Consider the following 20,087-nt stretch of genomic DNA (forward strand, 5'->3'; position numbering starts at 1 on the left):
CTCACCACTCACTCACTCACTCACCACTCACTCACCACTCTCCCACCACTCACTCACCACTCACTCACCACTCTCTCACCACTCACTCACCACTCTCCCACCACTCCCTCACCACTCACTCACCACTCACTCACCACTCTCTCACCACTCCCTCACCACTCACCACTCTCTCACCTCTCACTCTCTCACCACTCACTCACCACTCACTCACCACTCTCTCACTCACCACTCACTCACCACTCTCCCACCACTCACTCACTCACTCACCACTCACTCACCACTCTCCCACCACTCACTCACTCACTCACCACTCACTCACCACTCTCCCACCACTCACTCACCACTCTCCCACCACTCACTCACCACTCACTCACTCACCACTCACTCACCACTCACTCACCACTCACTCACCACTCTGTGTGTGTGTGCTACTCTCTCACCACTCACTCACCACTCACTCACCACTCTCTGTGTGTGTGTGCTAATCTCTCACCACTCACTCACCACTCACTCACTCACCACTCACTCACCACTCACTCACCACTCTGTGTGTGTGTGTGTGCTACTCTCTCACCACTCACTCACCACTCACTCACCACTCACTCTGTGTGTGTGCTACTCTCTCACCACTCACTCACCACTCACTCACCACTCACTCTGTGTGTGTGTGCTACTCTCTCACCACTCACTCACCAGTCACTCACCACTCTGTGTGTGTGTGTGTGCTACTCTCACCACTCACTCACCACTCACTCACCACTCTCTTTGTGTGTGTGTGCTACTCTCTAGAGAGTATATCTCTCTTTGTGCTACTCTCTCACCACTCTCTCACCACTCACTCACCACTCACTCACCATTCTCTGTGTGTGTTCTACTCTCTCGCCACTCACTCACCACTCCCTCACCACTTACTCACCACTCTGTGTGTGTGTGCGCTACTCTCTCACCACTCACTCATCACTCTCTGTGTGTGTGTGTGTGCTACTCTCTCACCACTCACTCACCACTCACTCACCACTCACTCGCCACTCATTCACCACTCTGTGTGTGTGTGTGCTACTCTCTCACCACTCACTCACCACTCACTCACCACTCTCTCACCACTCACTCACCACTCTCTGTGTGGTGTGCTACTCTCTCACCACTCACTCACCACTCACTCACCACTCTCTCACCACTCACTCACCACTCTCTCTGTGTGTGTGTGCTACTCACTCACCACTCATTCACCACTCTCTCTGTGTGTGTGTGCTACTCACTCACCACTCACTCACCACTCTGTGTGTGTGTGTGCTACTCTCTCGCCACTCACTCACCACTCACTTACCACTCACTCACCACTCACTCACCACTCACTCCCCCCCAGGTACCTCACCACTCTCCCACCACTCACTCACCACTCACTCACCACTCACTCACTCACTCACCACTCACCACTCTCTCACCACTCACTCACCACTATCTCACCACTCACCACTCACTCACCACTCACTCACCATCACTCACTCACTCACCACTCACTCACCACTCTCCCACCACTCACTCACCACTCACTCACTCTCTCACCACTCACTCACCACTCTCCCACCACTCACTCACCACTCACTCACCACTCACTCACTCACCACTCACTCACCACTCTCCCACCACTCTCACACCACTCACTCACCACTCTCTCACCACTCACTCACCACTCTCCCACCACTCACTCACCACTCACTCACCACTCACTCACCACTCTCCCACCCTCATCACCACCACTCACCACTCTCTCACCTCTCACTCTCTCACCACTCACCTCACCACTCACTCACCACTCTCTCACTCACCACTCACTCACCACTCTCCCACCACTCACTCACTCACTCACCACTCACTCACCACTCTCCACCAATCACTCACTCACTCACCACTCACTCACCACTCTCCCACCACTCAATCACCTCTCACTCACCACTCACTCACTCACCACCACTCACCACTCCTCACCACTCCACACTCACAACCCCTCACCACTCTGTGGGTGTGTGCTACTCTCTCACCACTCAATCACCACTCACTCACCACTCTCTGTGTGTGCTAATGCCTCACCACTCACTCACCACTCACTCACCACTCCTCACCACTCTCTGTGTGTGTGTGTGTGCTACTCTCTCACCACTCACTCACCACTCACTCACACTCACTCTGTGTGTGTGTGCTACTCTCTCACCACTCACTCACCACTCACTCACCACTCACTCTGTGTGTGTGTGCTACTCTCTCACCACTCACTCACCAGTCACTCACCACTCTGTGTGTGTGTGTGTGTGCTACTCTCTCACCACTCACTCACCACTCACTCACCACTCTCTTTGTGTGTGTGTGCTACTCTCTAGAGAGTATATCTCTCTTTGTGCTACTCTCTCACCACTCTCTCACCACTCACTCACCACTCACTCACCATTCTCTGTGTGTGTGTTCTACTATCTCGCCACTCACTCACCACTCACTCACCACTCACTCACCACTCTGTGTGTGTGTGTGCGCTACTCTCTCACCACTCACTCATCACTCTCTGTGTGTGTGTGTGTGCTACTCTCTCACCACTCACTCACCACTCACTCACCACTCACTCGCCACTCATTCACCACTCTGTGTGTGTGTGTGCTACTCTCTCACCACTCACTCACCACTCACTCACCACTCTCTCACCACTCACTCACCACTCTCTGTGTGTGTGTGTTACTCTCTCACCACTCACTCACCACTCACTCACCACTCTCTCACCACTCACTCACCACTCTCTCTGTGTGTGTGTGCTACTCACTCACCACTCATTCACCACTCTCTCTGTGTGTGTGTGCTACTCACTCACCACTCACTCACCACTCTGTGTGTGTGTGTGTGCTACTCTCTCGCCACTCACTCACCACTCACTTACCACTCACTCACCACTCTCTCTGTGTGTGTCCTACTCACTCACCACTCTGTGTGTGCTACTCTCTAGAGAGTCACTCACCACTCTCTCTCTCTCTCTGTGCTACTCTCTCACCACTCTCTCACCACTCTCTCTCTGTGCCACTCTCTACAGACCCACCCCCCGCACACTCCCCCACCTCTCAGCCGGTTGCCACTGCGGTTATCACGCGGGCTGGATGTCGTCGTCGGATGAAGAGGCAAGAGAGGCGACGGGGAAGACATCTCTCCATGGCTACCCGATGGTCAGGTGAGGGGAGAGTGATGCTCCTGCTGCTACTGCTGCTCCTGCTGCTGCTGCTCCTGCTGCTCCTGCTGCTGCTACTCCTGCTGCTGCACAAACCCAGTTATCCTGGGCATCACCAGGCATCGCCTATTAAAGACTCCCCATAGACTTCAATGTTAAAGGCTACCGTAGAATTGGTGTTAAAGGCTCCCATAAACTTCAATGTTAAAGGCTCCCATAGACTTCAATGTTAAATACTCCCATAGACTTCAATGTTAAAGACTCCCATATACTTCAATGTTAAAGGGTCCCATAGACTTCAAATTTAAAGGACCCCATAGACTTCAATGTTAAAGACTCCCATATACTTCAATGTTAAAGGCTCCCATAGACTTCAAATTTAAAGGACCCCATAGACTTCTATGTTAAAGACTCCCATATACTTCAATGTTAAAGGCTCCCATGGACTTCAACGTTAAAGGCTCCCATAGACTTCAATGTTAAATGCTCCCATAGACTTCAACGTTAAAGGCTCCCATATACTCCAATGTTGAAGCTCCCATAGACTTCAATGTTAAATGCTCCCATAGACTTCAACGTTAAAGGCTCACATAGACTTCAATGTTAAAGGCTCCCATAGACTTCAATGTTAAAGACTCCCATATACTTCAATGTTAAAGGCTCCCATGGACTTCAATGTTAAAGGCTCCCATAGACTTCTATGTTAAAGGTTCCCATAGACTTCAATGTTAAAGGCTCCCATAGACTTCAATGTTAAATGCTCCCATAGACTTCAACGTTAAAGGCCCCCATAGACTTCAATGTTAAATGCTCCCATAGACTTCAACGTTAAAGGCTCCCATAGACTTCAATGTTAAAGGTTCCCATAGACTTCAATGTTAAAGGCTCCCATAGACGTCTATGTTAAAGGTTCCCATAGACTTCAATGTTAAAGGCTCCCATAGACTTCAACGTTAAAGGCTCCCATAGACTTCAATGTTAAATGCTCCCATAGACTTCAACGTTAAAGGCTCCCATGGACTTCAATGTTAAAGACTCCCACAGACTTCAATGTTAAATGCTCCCATAGACTCCTATGTTAAAGGTGCCCATAGACTTCAATGTTAAATGCTCACATAGACTTCAACGCTGAAGGCTCCCATAGACTTCAATGTTAAAGGCTCCCATAGACTTCAATGTTAAAGACTCCCATAAATTTCTATGTTAAAGGCTCCCATAGACTTCTATGTTAAAGGCTCTCATAGACTCCAATGTTAAATGATCCCATAGACTGCAGTGTTAAATGCTCACATAGACTTCAATGTTAAAGGCTCCCATAGACTCCAATGTTAAAGCTCCCATAGACTACAATGTTAAATGCTCCCATAGACCTCAATGTTAACGGCTCCCATAGACGTCAATGTTAAATGCTCCCATAGACTTCAACGTTAAAGGTTCCCATATACTTCTATGTTAAAGACTCCCATAGACTTCAATGTTAAATGCTCCCATAGACTCCTATGTTAAAGGTTCCCATAGACTTCAATGTTAAATGCTCACTTAGACTTCAACGTCGAAGGCTCACATAGACTTCAATGTTAAAGGCTCCCATAGACTTCAATGTCAAAGACTCCCATATACTTCAATGTTAAATGCTCCCATGGACTTCAATGTTAAAGGCTCCCATATACTTCTATGTTAAAGGTTCCCATAGACTTCAATGTTAAAAGCTCCCATAGACTTCAATGTCAAATGCTCCCATGGACTTCAATGTTAAATGCCCCCATAGACTTCAATGTTAAAAGCTCCCATAGACTTCAATGTTAAATGCTCCCATAGACGTCAATGTTAAAGGCTCCCATAGACGTCAATGTTAAAGGCTCCCATAGACTTCAATGTTAAATGATCCCATAGACTCCAATGTTAAAAGCTCCCATAGACTTCAATGTCAAAGGCTCCCATAGACTGCAATGTTAAAGGTTCCCATAGACTTCTATGTTAAATGTTCCCATAGACTTTAATGTTAAAGGCTCCCATAGACTGCAAGGTTAAAGGCTCCCATGGACTTCAATGTTAAAGGCTCCCATGGACTTCTATGTTAAATGTTCCCATAGACTTTAATGCTAAAGGCTCCCATAGACTTCAATATTAAAGACTCCCATATACTGCAATGTTAAAGGCGCTCATAGACTTCAATGTTAAATGCTCCCATAGACTTCAATGGTAAAGGCTCCCATAGACGTCAATGTTAAAGGCTCCCATAGATTGCATGTTAAAGGCTCCCATAGACTTCAATGTTAAAGGTCCCCATAGACCTCAATGTCAAAGGCTCCCATAGACTTCAATGTTAAAGGCTCCCATAGACGTCAATGTTAAAGGCTCCCATAGACTTCAATGTTAAAGGCTCCCATATACTTCAATGTTAAAGGCTCCCATAGACTTCAATGTTAAAGGCTCCCATGTACTCCATGTTAAAGGCTCCCATAGACTTCAATGTTAAAGGCTCCCATAGACTTCATGTTAAAGGTTCCCATATACTTCAATGTTAAAGGCTCCCATAGACTTCAATGTTAAATGCTCCCATAGACTTCAATGTTAAAGGCTCCCATAGACGGCAATGTTAAAGGCTCCCATAGACGTCAATGTTAAAGGCTCCCATATACTTCAATGTTAAATGCTCCCATAGACTGCAATGTTAAAGGCTCCCATAGACTTCAATGTTAAAGGCTTCCATAGACTTCAATGTTAAAGGCTCCCATAGACGTCAATGTTAAAGGCTCCCATATACGTCAATGTTAAAGGCTCCCATAGACTTCAATGTTAAAGGCTCCCATAGACTTCAATGTTAAAGGCTCCCACCGCTTCATCTCCATGGTGGAGGTCCTCTGGGGGTTGCATTCCTCCCCTCCCAGCACGAGTCGAGGTCTCTCTCTCACATTCCATAATCGCTGCCGTCACGGGACTTGCTCGTTGTGTTCTCTGCCTGGTCCCCTCTCTGTTTGCTATGAAGAAGGGCCATCGCCTGAAACGTTGCCTATTGTATTCAAAACATTTTCAGTTTTGGCGTGTTCAGTTTTCGGCTCAATGTACTTTGGGTATGTGCGTAACACAGATCTAACAGATGTTGCATTCTCTTTGGTTCTGTCGGTAAAGTCACGTAGGTAGGTGAAAACATAAAATACAATTTAAAAAAATGAGAATAAAAAAAAATAGAATTTTTTTTAAAATCAGTGATAGTGATTTAATTTAGTTATTTCTATTTTTAATTTTCTTATTTTTATTCTCATTTTGTTTGTTCACCTACCTACTGGACTTTACCGAAAGAACTAAAGAGTATGGATGCTTGCAGTCACGAAAACTTCAAATCTAGACAGATTTCGCATTCAAGTTTGTTGACTTCGAGTGGCTGCGTTGTTTTCGCGCGTGACCCGAGATGAAGTCAAAGAGATCAGCAGCGAGTCTCGTGGGCGAGGGACCCGGCCTCCAGCGCAGTTTCATTTACTTGGCGAATGCAAAGTCCCCGAGCCACGCGCTTTGCATCCGGCGATGATGATACTCCGAGCAGACCTCCGCTGAGCTTGCGGATTGGGATGCGGCGCACGGTTTGCTCCACCCCACATGCGCACGGCTCGGCTTACAATTGTTGTGCCCCCAACGGTGTGTAACGAGTTCCGGAGACACTTGTAGAGGAAACTTATTTATTACAATCCAACACTCCAACAGTCCTGATACTCTGTTACAGCCTAGGTACACATCCTAGATACACAGCCTAGATACACTACTCTGGCTACGCTCTGGAACTCGCCCTCACAAGGACGTAGAGCCGGGAGTTCCAGAGTCCCACCACTGGCCCTCACAGCGTCCCAGGGTCCTGAGATGGCTGGTCTTGGGTCTTGGGTCTTGAGCTACAACTGGCCCTGATCGGCCAGGGAGCTCCCCTTTTATGCCTCGTCCCCAACGAGGGGTGGGGTTGTGTGCGCCCCCAGATATCCCACAGAGCACACACAGCCCCCCCCCCCCCCCCCCCCCGTTGGTGGCGCCAAGGGGCTTAAGCGCCTGGGCCGCCTGGGAACCCAGCGCCTGGCGCCAAGGGGCCCAAGCGCCTGGGCCGCCCAGGGTCCCAGAGCCCCCCAGCAGCCCCTCCCATGTCACTACAGGTGGAACGTTGGGCCGTGACCACCGCAATGACAAAGCGGAGTTTAGGTGCGGCGAGGGGGCAAAGCAGAAATCGGCATCAAAAGAACCGCGTTGCAGGGCGCGTCGGATGCAGTTCGCAGCAAACGAAAACCACGGGCTCGGCCATGAAATTCGCCGACACGGGCTGGGACGCACGCCGCGGGTACGAGGGTCGGGTTGAGTGAATCTCTGCGAAATGCCATTGCAGAGGAACGACGCCGCCACGGTCAACTTGACCCCCCCTCCCTCCTCCCCATCTCGGCAGAGGTCGCGACACAAGCCCTGAGCAGTGGGGCTGTGTGCCGTCGCTGTCCCAGGGGCCGAATGCAAGTTGAGCCACCATCCCTGTGATCTTCGTCTTTCTTCCTTCCTTTCGCCTGGCTGCTGGTGGTAGACGCAGAGCCAACACCGAACCTCACAAAAATTATATTCAGGGCCTACCTTGGCTCCTCCCACCCTCAACCAGTATACAGTGTATATAAAAATTTACCCGTAAAAACAAAGTTTTTCACTATAAATCCTTTATATGCGTGTTCAATGGGCCACAACCCAGCCCACATTGGTCTTTGAAACGGGCGGCTAGAGTCCTCTCGTCCTCTGGCTTGAGATGGCTGCCACCTATGGGTCAGATGATTGCCTGCCACCATTAAGCAATTGGTAATTAAATATAAAAAAAAATTTACCTAAAAAGTGTAAAATTTTGGAAAAAAAATTTCACGAAAATTAATTGTCACGCACAACGAGTCTGTGTGGAAAATGTCAGCTCGATTGGATCACGGGAAGTGGGTTAAAAAACGACCAAAAGATTTGCACGGTCGTACGCGCGCAAGCAAGCAAGCAAGTGAACTTAATATAAAGGATTTAAAAATACGGTTTTCTTGGAATTTCTCTCACTTGATACAGCTATCGTGCTGTGACTGTTCCACCTGAAGACGGAAGCTTGTGTTGCGTCCGAAACGTCGTGATTCTTATTTTATTTTACTTTTATTAATTTAAATTTTTTACTTACGGACTTTACCGAAAAAACCTAAGAATAGCAATGTCACATTTAGGTGATGGTCAAGGCACAGATTATCACCGCCGTCAGGAGCAGTGAGCGGAGTATCATCATCGCTGTGGTGTCTCCTTCTCCGGGTCTGTGTTGCGTCGTGCACGGTCAGTTCTGGGTGACCCGCAGTCGCACCGCTATTTGGAGAGTTTTTAACTCTCAATTTGTGAATCGGCTCGTCGCGTCTGCCATGGGTTGTGCGGACGCGGTTTAGGGGGGGGGGGGACCATTTGAAGTCTCCGAACGTTGTCAACATCATCTGTCCGGCTCTTTTCTATTTGATGCGCCATGAAAACGGCGCAAAACTCTGGTGGCCATATTCTTAGGTTTTTTTCGGTAAAGTCACGTAGGTAAAAAGTTAAAATTAATAAAAGTAAAATAAAAGAAAAATCACGACGTTTCGGAGGCAACACAAGCTTCCGTCTTCAGGTGGAACCGTCACAGCCACGACAGCTGTATCAAGTAAATGAGAGATTACAAGAGCTACCACTCCGTATATATAATGTTTGAAGAGGGGAAGGGCCAAGTACGGCACACTTTTTATTAATATGGTGGCCATCCTTACCGCAGCAGCCGCAGCAGCCGCAGCAGCCGCAGCAGCAGCAGCGGCTGGTTTGGCTGCCATCGAACAAAAGCGGTGGTCGCCGAATTGCGCGACACTTTCAGATGCGCTACCGCGGCCGTCTGGAACGCTCTTGCTTAACGATATTAGAAAGTCACTGGGAGCTGGGCACTTTTAAATCCTCGAGATTGATTTATTCGTTTCTTTAGAACTGCGTTTTGTCTTTCGTTTGTGGTCCTTCCCCCGCACCTCCGATTAGCACGGTTGGCTACGTACGGTGCGAAAGAAGTTCAACTTACATACGTACATATATACGTGTTTCTTTTAAGGGCACATGCACGGTGGTGGTGGTGCTGGTGTTGTTGTTAACGAACGTGTGTTGAGTCTTGTTCTCTCACCACGCCTATGTGCACACCCGTGGCTCAAACCACAAAACAAACAAGACGCGAACACCGTCGTGCTGGAGATTATAACTTTCCAAAAATATATTTTTATTTTACCAGGTAATGCCCCACTGAGCTATGTAGCTATTTTTCAGAAGCGATCACAAACGATAGTCGGGATCGAACCTGGCGATCAGAAGTGATCGCTCAACGAACTTGGCTTATCATCAACAACATCATCATCATCGTGTTAAAATGCACAGCCGCAGCCAACTTGACTCTGAACGCGTAATGTTGATTCTAAACGTGGAGGGAGAAAACGCGGAGGAACACAGTGAAAAATCCACACGAGCACGCGGAGCGAGAGAGAGGGGGAGAGAGAGGCACGCAACCTCCTGCATACCAGGCGAGGTAGTTAACATCTACCAGACCAATGGTGGCGCGGCGAGGTTGAAGAATCCGAAGCACGAAAAGCGCGCTGAGAATGCCGTCCGCGTAGCTGCCCCCCCCCTCGCCCGCTGCTGGCGAGGGGACGGGCACCCTGACGGCAGAGATCTCATCGCGAGAGGCAACTCGCGCACCTCCACAAATGTGAAGGGGGGTGAAAAGTAAGAGGAGGTTTTGTTGTTGTTGTTGTTTTACCCGCCGTGGCCATGAAACGGTTCGAACGGCCAGACAAATGATGGTTCCTTAATTCTAGATTTGAAGATTTCGTGACTGCAAGGATTCATATTCTTAGGTTTTTTTCGGTAAAGTGACTTTACCGAAAAAACCTAAGAATAAGATGATGATTCCTTTGGCAATGAGTCGAGTGGAGCGTTGACCAATGCAAGTGTCAGAGCACTCATAGCTCGTGTGGAGCAGTTAGATCTATGATAGATTTTTGGCAGGTTGAGGAAAGAAATAAGAATAGGTGTTTTACCCTTGCTGGCTATAAAGCAAGTGGTACAGATCTTGATTGGAAGCTTTCGTGACTGCAGGAATCCACACTCGTTGGTTCTTTCGGTAAAGTCACGGAGGTAGAAATATAAAACAAAATAAAAATATCTTCTTGGTTCTTTCGGTAAAGTCACGTGAAGGGAAATAAAAAAATAATAAAAATTTTGTTATACAATTCTCACGACGTTTCGGCCACAAAGCAAGCAGCCGTCCTCAGGTGAAGAACATGTCTGTCGGAAAGACAGTACGGGGTAGATCCCTGCGAGAAATCCGATGAGCTATGAAGCTCTTTGTTGATACCCTTTTTCCAGTATTAAAGAATATCTCTTTACCCTCGCTGGCTGTAAAACAGGAGGTGTGTTCAAGATGATCAAACACCCAAATAGATGAAACCTTGTTTGCATGGATTCGAGTCAAATGATCGTGCACTGCGTTGGACGCCGTTGCGTCATTCCACGTCCACGCTTCCCCTACCGGTATCGTCCACTCAAGAACACAAGAATGAGAATATTTTCAAGATCGGAAAATATTTTTTATACTGCACCGGAGGAATCCGATGAGCTATAAAGCTCTTTTACACGGATGTCCAGTAGGGGGAGTTGTGGTGTCTGGGTGGGGCCGCTAGGGGGGAGTGCGGAACGCCAGGTGAGGGGGCAGGTGAGGGGGGAGGGGCAGGTGAGGGGGGAGGGGAGGGGCAGGTGAGGGGGGGGGGCAGGTGAGGGGGGAGGTGAGGGGGGAGGGGCAGGTGAGGGGGGAGGGGAGGGACAGGTGAGGGGGGAGGGGCAGGTGAGGGGGGAGGGGCAGGTGAGGGGGGGAGAGACAGGTGAGGGGGGAGGGGGCAGGTAAGGAGGGGAGGGGCAGGTGAGGGGGGAGGGGCAGGTGAGGGGGGAGGGGAGGGGCAGGTGAGGGGGGGGGCAGGTGAGGGGGGAGGTGAGGAGGGAGGGGCAGGTAAGGGGGGAGGGGAGGGGACAGGTGAGGGGGGGGAGGGGCCAGGTGAGGGGGGGAGGGGGGGAGGGGCCAGGTGAGGGGAGGGACAGGTGAGGAGGGAGGGGAGGGGCCAGGTGAGGGGGGGGAGGGGCCAGGTGAGGGGGTGAGGGGGGGAGGGGCCAGGTGAGGAGGAGGGGAGGGGCCAGGTGAGGGGGGGGGGGCACCACGTGGCGCGTCACCTGGTTGTCGCGTTCCGAGTCGGCCACGGCAGCGGCGGTGCCGTCATGGCGCTGGGGAAGAAGCAACAACAACAGCAGCAGCAGCAGCAGCCGAGGTGCAGGCCACGGGGGGTGGGGCACTGTGTGTGGTAGTACAGGGAGTGGTATGCGGTAGTGCAGGGAGTGGTGTGATGTGTGTGTGTGTGGTAGTGCAGGAAGTGGGGTGCTGTGTGAGTGTGGTGGTACAGGGAGTGGGGCACTCTGTGAGTGGTAGTGCATGGAGTGGGGCACTGTGAGTGTGGTAGTGCAGGGAGTGGGGTACTGTGAGTGTGGTAGTGCAGGAAGTGGGGGTACTGTGTGTGGTAGTGCAGGGAGTGGGGCACTGTGAGTGGTAGTGCAGGGAGTGGGGCACTGTGTGTGTGGTAGTGCAGGGAGTGGGGCACTGTGTGTGTGGTAGTGCAGGGAGTGGGGCACTGTGTGTGTGGTAGTGCAGGGAGTGGGGCACTGTGAGTGTGGTAGTGCAGGAAGTGGGGCACTGTGAGTGTGGTAGTGCAGGGAGTGGGGTACTGTGAGTGTGGTAGTGCAGGAAGTGGGGCACTGTGTGTGGTAGTGCAGGAAGTGGGGGTACTGTGAGTGTGGTAGTGCAGGAAGTGGGGCACTGTGAGTGTGGTAGTGCAGGAAGTGGGGCACTGTGTGTGTGGTAGTGCAGGGAGTGGGTACTGTGAGTGTGGTAGTGCAGGGAGTGGGGCACTGTGTGTGTGGTAGTGCAGGAAGTGGGGCACTGTGAGTGTGGTAGTGCAGGGAGTGGGGCACTGTGTGTGTGGTAGTGCAGGGAGTGGGGCACTGTGAGTGTGGTAGTGCAGGAAGTGGGGCACTGTGAGTGTGGTAGTGCAGGGAGTGGGGCACTGTGAGTGTGTAGTGCAGGAGTGGGGCACTGTGTGTGTGGTAGTGCAGGGAGTGGGGTACTGTGAGTGTGGTAGTGCAGGGAGTGGGGCACTGAGTGTGGTAGTGCAGGAAGTGGGGCACTGTGAGTGTGGTAGTGCAGGAAGTGGGGCACTGTGAGTGTGGTAGTGCAGGAAGTGGGGCACTGTGAGTGTGGTAGTGCAGGGAGTGGGGTACTGTGTGTGTGGTAGTGCAGGAAGTGGGGCACTGTGAGTGTGGTAGTGCAGGGAGTGGGGCACTGTGAGTGTGGTAGTGCAGGAAGTGGGGCACTGTGAGTGTGGTAGTGCAGGGAGTGGGGCACTGTGAGTGGTAGTGCAGGGAGTGGGGTACTGTGTGTGTGGTAGTGCAGGGAGTGGGGTACTGTGTGTGTGGTAGTGCAGGGAGTGGGGTACTGTGTGTGTGGTTAGGGTGCAGGGAGTGGGGCACTGTTGAGTGGTAGTGCAGGGAGTGGGGTACTGGTGTGTGGTAGTGCAGGGAGTGGGGTACTGTGTGTGTGGTAGTGCAGGAGTGGGGTACTGTGTGTGTGGTAGTGCAGGGAGTGGGGCACTGTGTGGTAGTGCAGGGAGTGGGGTACTGTGTGTGGTAGTGCAGGGAGTGGGGTACTGTGTGTGTGGTAGTGCAGGGAGTGGGGCACTGTGAGTGTGGTAGTGCAGGAGTGGGGCACTGTGAGTGGTAGTGCAGGAGTGGGGTACTGTGTGTGTGGTAGTGCAGGAAGTGGGGTACTGTGGTGTGGTAGTGCAGGGAGTGGGCACTGTGTGTGGTAGTGCAGGGAGTGGGGCACTGTGTGTGGTAGTGCAGGGAGTGGGGCACTGTGTGTGTGGTAGTGCAGGGAGTGGGGCACTGTGTGTGGTAGTGCAGGAAGTGGGCACTGTGTGTGTGTAGTGCAGGGAGTGGGGTACTGTGAGTGTGGTAGTGCAGGGAGTGGGGTACTGTGTGTGGTAGTGCAGGGAGTGGGGTACTGTGAGTGTGGTAGTGCAGGAAGTGGGGTACTGTGAGTGTGGTAGTGTAGGGAGTGGGGTACTGTGTGTGTGGTAGTGTAGGGAGTGGGGCACTGTGAGTGTGGTAGTGCAGGGAGTGGGGTACTGTGAGTGTGGTAGTGTAGGGAGTGGGGCACTGTGAGTGTGGTAGTGCAGGGAGTGGGGTACTGTGTGTGTGGTAGTGTAGGGAGTGGGGCACTGTGAGTGTGGTAGTGCAGGAAGTGGGGCACTGTGAGTGTGGTAGTGTAGGGAGTGGGGCACTGTGAGTGTGGTAGTGCAGGGAGTGGGGTACTGTGTGTGTGGTAGTGTAGGGAGTGGGGCACTGTGAGTGTGGTAGTGCAGGGAGTGGGGTACTGTGAGTGTGGTAGTGCAGGGAGTGGGGCACTGTGTGTGTGGTAGTGCAGGGAGTGGGGTACTGTGAGTGTGGTAGTGCAGGAAGTGGGGCACTGTGTGTGTGGTAGTGTAGGGAGTGGGGCACTGTGAGTGTGGTAGTGTAGGGAGTGGGGCACTGTGTGTGTGGTAGTGTAGGGAGTGGGGCACTGTGAGTGTGGTAGTGCAGGGAGTGGGGCACTGTGTGTGGTAGTGCAGGAAGTGGGGCACTGTGAGTGTGGTAGTGCAGGGAGTGGGGCACTGTGTGGTAGTGCAGGGAGTGGGGCACTGTGTGTGGTAGTGCAGGAAGTGGGGCACTGTGTGTGTGGTAGTGCAGGAAGTGGGGCACTGTGTGTGTGGTAGTGTAGGGAGTGGGGCACTGTGAGTGTGGTAGTGCAGGGAGTGGGGCACTGTGGTGTGTAGTGCAGGAAGTGGGGCACTGTGAGTGTGGTAGTGCAGGGAGTGGGGCACTGTGTGGTAGTGCAGGGAGTGGGGCACTGTGTGTGGTAGTGCAGGAAGTGGGGCACTGTGAGTGTGGTAGTGCAGAGAGTGGGGCACTGTGAGTGTGGTAGTGCAGGGAGTGGGGCACTGTGTGTGTGGTAGTGCAGGGAGTGGGGCACTGTGAGTGTGGTAGTGCAGGGAGTGGGGCACTGTGAGTGTGGTAGTGCAGGGAGTGGGGCACTGTGTGTGTGGTAGTGCAGGGAGTGGGGCACTGTGTGTGTGGTAGTGCAGGGAGTGGGGCACTGTGTGTGTGGTAGTGCAGGGAGTGGGGCACTGTGTGTGTGGTAGTGCAGGGAGTGGGGCACTGTGTGTGGTAGTGCAGGGAGTGGGGCCACTGAGTGTGGTAGTGCAGGGAGTGGGGCACTGTGTGTGTGGTAGTGCGGAGTGGGGCACTGTGTGTGTGGTAGTGCAGGGATTTGGGCACTGTGTGTGTGGTAGTGCAGGAAGTGGGGCACTGTGTGTGTTGTAGTGCAGGGAGTGGGGCACTGTGTGTGTGGTAGTGCAGGAAGTGGGGCACTGTGTGTGTGGTAGTGCAGGAAGTGGGGCACTGTGTGTGTGGTAGTGTAGGGAGTGGGGCACTGTGTGTGTGGTAGTGCAGGAAGTGGGGCACTGTGTGTGTGGTTGCAGTAGTGCAGTGTGGTAGTGCAGGGAGTGGGGCACTGTGTGTGTGGTAGTGCAGGGAGTGGGGCACTGTGTGTGTGGTAGTGCAGGGATTTGGGCACTGTGTGTGTGGTAGTGCAGGAAGTGGGGCACTGTGTGTGTGGTAGTGCAGGGAGTGGGGCACTGTGTGTGTGGTAGTGCAGGAAGTGGGGCACTGTGTGTGTGGTAGTGCAGGAAGTGGGGCACTGTGTGTGTGGTAGTGCAGGGAGTGGGGCACTGTGTGTGTGGTAGTGCAGGAAGTGGGGCACTGTGTGTGTGGTAGTGCAGGAAGTGGGGCACTGTGTGTGTGGTAGTGCAGGGAGTGGGGCACTGTGTGTGTGGTAGTGCAGGAAGTGGGGCACTGTGTGTGTGGTAGTGCAGGGAGTGGGGCACTGTGTGTGTGGTAGTGCAGGGAGTGGGGCACTGAGTGTGGTAGTGCAGGGAGTGGGCACTGTGTGTGTGGTAGTGCAGGAAGTGGGGCACTGTGTGTGTGGTAGTGCAGGAAGTGGGGCACTGTGAGTGTGGTAGTGCAGGAAGTGGGGCACTGTGTGTGTGGTAGTGCAGGGAGTGGGGCACTGTGTGTGTGGTAGTGCAGGAAGTGGGGCACTGTGTGTGTGGTAGTGCAGGGAGTGGGGCACTGTGTGTGTGGTAGTGCAGGGAGTGGGGCACTGAGTGTGGTAGTGCAGGGAGTGGGGCACTGTGTGTGTGGTAGTGCAGGAAGTGGGGCACTGTGTGTGTGGTAGTGCAGGGAGTGGGGCACTGTGTGTGTGGTAGTGCAGGGAGTGGGGCACTGAGTGTGGTAGTGCAGGGAGTGGGGCACTGTGTGTGTGGTAATGCAGGAAGTGGGGCACTGTGAGTGTGGTAGTGCAGGAAGTGGGGCACTGTGAGTGTGGTAGTGCAGGGAGTGGGGCACTGTGAGTGTGGTAGTGCAGGGAGTGGGGCACTGTGAGTGTGGTAGTGCAGGGAGTGGGGCACTGTGAGTGTGGTAGTGCAGGGAGTGGGGCACTGTGTGTGTGGTAGTGCAGGGAGTGGGGCACTGTGTGTGTGGTAGTGCAGGGAGTGGGGCACTGTGTGTGTGGTAGTGCAGGGAGTGTGAGGGGTCATGGTGAGGGAGTGGTTGAGTGGTGTGGTGGTGGAGCGGTGTGGTGGTGGAGCGGTGTGGTGGTGGAGCAGTGTGGTGGTGTGGTGGTGGAGCGGTGTGGTGGTGGAGCAGTGTGGTGGTGGAGCGGTGTGGTGGTGGAGCGGTGTGGGGGTGGAGCGGTGTGGTGGTGGAGCGGTGTGGTGGTGGAGCGGAGTGGTGGTGGAGCTGTGGGATGGTGGAGCGGTGTGGGGGTGGAGCGGTGTGGTGGTGGGGCGGTGTGGGGGTAGAGCTGTGGGATGGTGGAGCGGTGTGGGGGTGGAGCTGTGGGATGGTGGAGCGGTGTGGTGGTGGAGCGGTGTGGTGGTGGAGCGGAGTGGTGGTGGAGCTGTGGGATGGTGGAGCGGTGTGGGGGTGGAGCGGTGTGGGGGTGGAGCGGTGTGATGGTGGAGCGGTGTGGTGGTGGAGCGGTGTGGTGGTGGAGCGGTGTGGTGGTGGGGCGGTGTGGTGGTGGAGCGGTGTGGTGGTGGAGCGGTGTGGTGGATCAGTGCCCGTGGTGCCGCTGGCTGCAGGTCTCTGTCGGAGGACGGGTTGGTGTTGAGGCGGCACGGGGAGGAGGGCCGAGCGGCCGAGCACGACGAGGGCGACGAGGAGGGGGGGGTGGGGGCCTCCACCCCCAGCGACAAGAAGCCGCCCAAGCAGCTCCTCCGGTAAGACGCGTCACGTGGTGACGTCACGATCGTACGGTGAGAAAGAAGTTCAACATACACACTGCCCACAGACTCAACACTACCCATAGACTCACACTACCCATGGACTCAACACTGCCCCAGACTCAACACTGCTCATAGACTCAACACTGCCCATAGACTCAACACTGCTCATAGACTCAACACTACCCACAGACTCAACACTGCCCCAGACTCAACACTGCTCATAGACTCAACACTACCCACAGACTCAACACTGCCCCAGACTCAACACTGCTCATAGACTCAACACTGCACATAGACTCAACACTGCACCATAGACTCACCACTACCCATAGACTCAACACTGCTCATAGACTCAACACTGCTCATAGACTCAACACTGCCCATAGACTCAACACTGCTCATAGACTCAACACTACCCATAGACTCAACACTGCACCATAGACTCAACACTGCACATAGACTCAACACTGCCCATAGACTCAACACTGCTCATAGACTCAACACTACCCATAGACTCAACACTGCACATAGACTCAACACTGCCCATAGACTCAACACTGCACATAGACTCAACACTGCCCATAGACTCAACACTGCACATAGACTCAACACTGCCCATAGACTCAACACTGCCCATAGACTCAACACTACCCACAGACTCAACACTACCCATAGACTCAACACTGCACATAGACTCAACACTGCCCATAGACTCAACACTGCACATAGACTCAACACTGCCCATAGACTCAACACTGCACATAGACTCAACACTGCCCACAGACTCAACACTGCTCATAGACTCAACACTGCCCATAGACTCAACACTGCACATAGACTCAACACTGCCCATAGACTCAACACTGCACATAGACTCAACACTGCCCATAGACTCAACACTGCCCACAGACTCAACACTACCCACAGACTCAACACTACCCATAGACTCAACACTGCCCATAGACTCAACACTACCCATAGACTCAACACTGCACCATAGACTCAACACTGCCCATAGACTCAACACTGCCCACAGACTCAACACTGCCCATAGACTCAACACTACCCCACAGACTCAGCACTCCCCATAGACTCAACACTGCACCATAGACTCACACTGCCCATAGACTCAACACTGCCCACAGACTCAACACTGCTCATAGACTCAATACTACCCCACAGACTCAGCACTCCCCATAGACTCAACACTCCCCATAGACTCAACACTCCCCATAGACTCAACACTGCCCACAGACTGAACACTGCCCATAGACTCAACACTGCCCATAGACTCAACGCTGCACCTCTGATATCGCCACGGTTGACTTACGTACGGTGCGAAAGAAGTTCAACACACGCGCCAACAGCGCAGCACGTGCACTCGTGGCCATTACCCGCCGGCCACGCCGACCGGCACGCCGGCTAGCCCATGTCCGCCGTGCCTCTGGTCGCAGGCCGTGAGCCTGGACCCGACTTGGCATCACGCGGCGGTTGCGAGTTTTGTCCGCGTGATGCCAACACGAGTGACACGTGAGGCTAACCACATGGGGGGTGGGGGCTACCAGGCCTAGCCAGGACTTTTCAATCTACAACAGCCGCAGTCTCGCACCAGATGGCCTGGGCCCCGTTGTGCCTGGACGAGGCGAATGGTGGCGGAGCGTGGGATGAGTAGGTGATGAAGAAAGTTTCGCCGTTTCACAAACCTCCTCCCCCCTGGCGCTCAGAGTGGAGTCGCCCCCTAGTTCTCCCGAGAACGGAACACGACGCAGAGTCTCCACTCATCGTCATCATCTTCTTCTTCCACGCGTTTGTCCCACTGACGTTCTTGCCAACCTTCTCCACACTCCCTGTCCTGCGCCATCTCTCTCTCCACCAGAGGTCGCAGCCGGGTACCCGATACCCGTACCGTACCCTACCCGATAACCGGCTACCCGTACCCGGCTGGGTACGGGTACCGGTACCAGTTTGCGACCCTGGTGGGGCCGGGTACGGGTACGGGTAGGCCGTGAGTCACTGGTGAGTAACCGTTTGTCACTCATTTCCCAACGTCTTGTCTCTTCTCACAATTCAAGTTCCTAGAATCAACCCACCCGCGCCTGCAACATGGCTTCATCCCAGAGGTCGCAATCAGGTACCCGATACCCGTACCCTACCCGTACCTGTACCCGGCTGGGTACGGGTAGGGTACGGGTACCTGTTTGCGACCCTGGTGCGGCCGGGTACGGGTAAGGAATCAAAACCCGTTTGCGACCTCTGCTCTCCACTCCTCAGGCAGCACATCGGCCCACTCCTCTTCTTCCTCCTTCCTCCTCTAGATCTCTTTCCTTCCACTTGCATCACTCGCCACATTCTGACTCCACATCATGGTCCTGGTGTCTCTCCGCATGACCGAACCACACCCACAGCCTTTTCTCTCTCTCTCTCGTCTTCTCTGTGATGTCTACCACCTTGAGTCGTCCTCTCACTCTGTCATTTCTCAGCCCCCTGTCCCTTCCTTGTTAAACCCCAAGCATCCACGGCAACATCCTCATCTCTGTGACTTCCACAGCTTGGTCCTCCCTCTTGCTAGTGGCCCAGCACTTGCCCCCATACAACAGCTCTGGCCTCAACACCGTCTTGTTTCAAGTTTCAAGTTTCATTTATTTGGTGTAGCCCTGTGAGCCATTCGGCTCTTGAATCGGGTGCAACCGAGTGGATGAGTGAGTGAGTGAATGAGTGGGTGAGTGAGTGGGTGAGTGGGTGAGTGAGTGGGTGAGTGAGTGGGTGGATGAGTGAGTGGATAAGTGAGTGGATGAGTGGATGAGTGAGTGAGTGAGTGGGTGAGTGAGTGAGTGGGTGAGTGAGTGGGTGAGTGAGTGGGTGAGTTTGTGATGTGCAGGGTGGTGGTGGTAGTGGGTGAGTGAGTGGGTGGGTGAGTTTGTGATGTGCAGTGTGTTGGATGAGTGAGTGGATGAGTGAGTGAGTGAGTGGATGAGTGGGTGAGTGAGTGAGTGGGTGAGTGAGTGAGTGGGTGAGTGAGTGGGTGAGTGAGTGGGTGAGTTTGTGATGTGCAGGGTGGTGGTGGTAGTGGGTGAGTGAGTGGGTGGGTGAGTTTGTGATGTGCAGTGTGGTGGGTGAGTGGGTGGATGAGTGGATGAGTGAGTGAGTGAGTGGATGAGTGGGTGAGTGAGTGGGTGAGTGGGTGAGTGAGTGGGTGAGTGGTTGAGTGAGTGAGTGAGTGGGTGAGTGAGTGAGTGGGTGGGTGGATGAGTGAGTGGATAAGTGAGTGGATGAGTGGATGAGTGAGTGAGTGAGTGGGTAAGTGAGTGGGTGAGTGAGTGGGTGAGTTTGTGATGTGCAGGGTGGTGGTGGTAGTGGGTGAGTGAGTGGGTGGGTGAGTTTGTGATGTGCAGTGTGTTGGATGAGTGAGTGGATGAGTGAGTGGATGA

General features: G+C 53.1%; 1 protein-coding gene across 2 annotated transcripts in view; it reads left to right on the forward strand.

The window, feature by feature from the left end:
- Positions 1-3,084: 3,084 nt before the first annotated feature.
- LOC133352380 (GRAM domain-containing protein 2A-like) overlaps positions 3,085-20,087 on the forward strand; it is a 48,614-nt gene continuing 31,611 nt past the window's right edge. The window contains exons 1-2 of one of the 2 annotated variants that reach the window (XM_061568022.1): positions 3,085-3,208; positions 16,516-16,653. In XM_061568022.1, coding sequence (XP_061424006.1) covers positions 3,138-3,208; positions 16,516-16,653 — 209 coding nt within the window. In that variant the 5' untranslated portion in view covers positions 3,085-3,137. Of the gene's footprint in view, positions 3,209-11,438; positions 11,554-16,515; positions 16,654-20,087 lie in introns of those variants that run through there. The other variant, XM_061568103.1, reaches the window with a different exon arrangement.

This window comes from Lethenteron reissneri, chromosome 1 (genome assembly GCF_015708825.2).
Source record: "Lethenteron reissneri isolate LAM-NWPU_2019-01 chromosome 1, ASM1570882v1, whole genome shotgun sequence".
NCBI lineage: Eukaryota > Metazoa > Chordata > Hyperoartia > Petromyzontiformes > Petromyzontidae > Lethenteron > Lethenteron reissneri.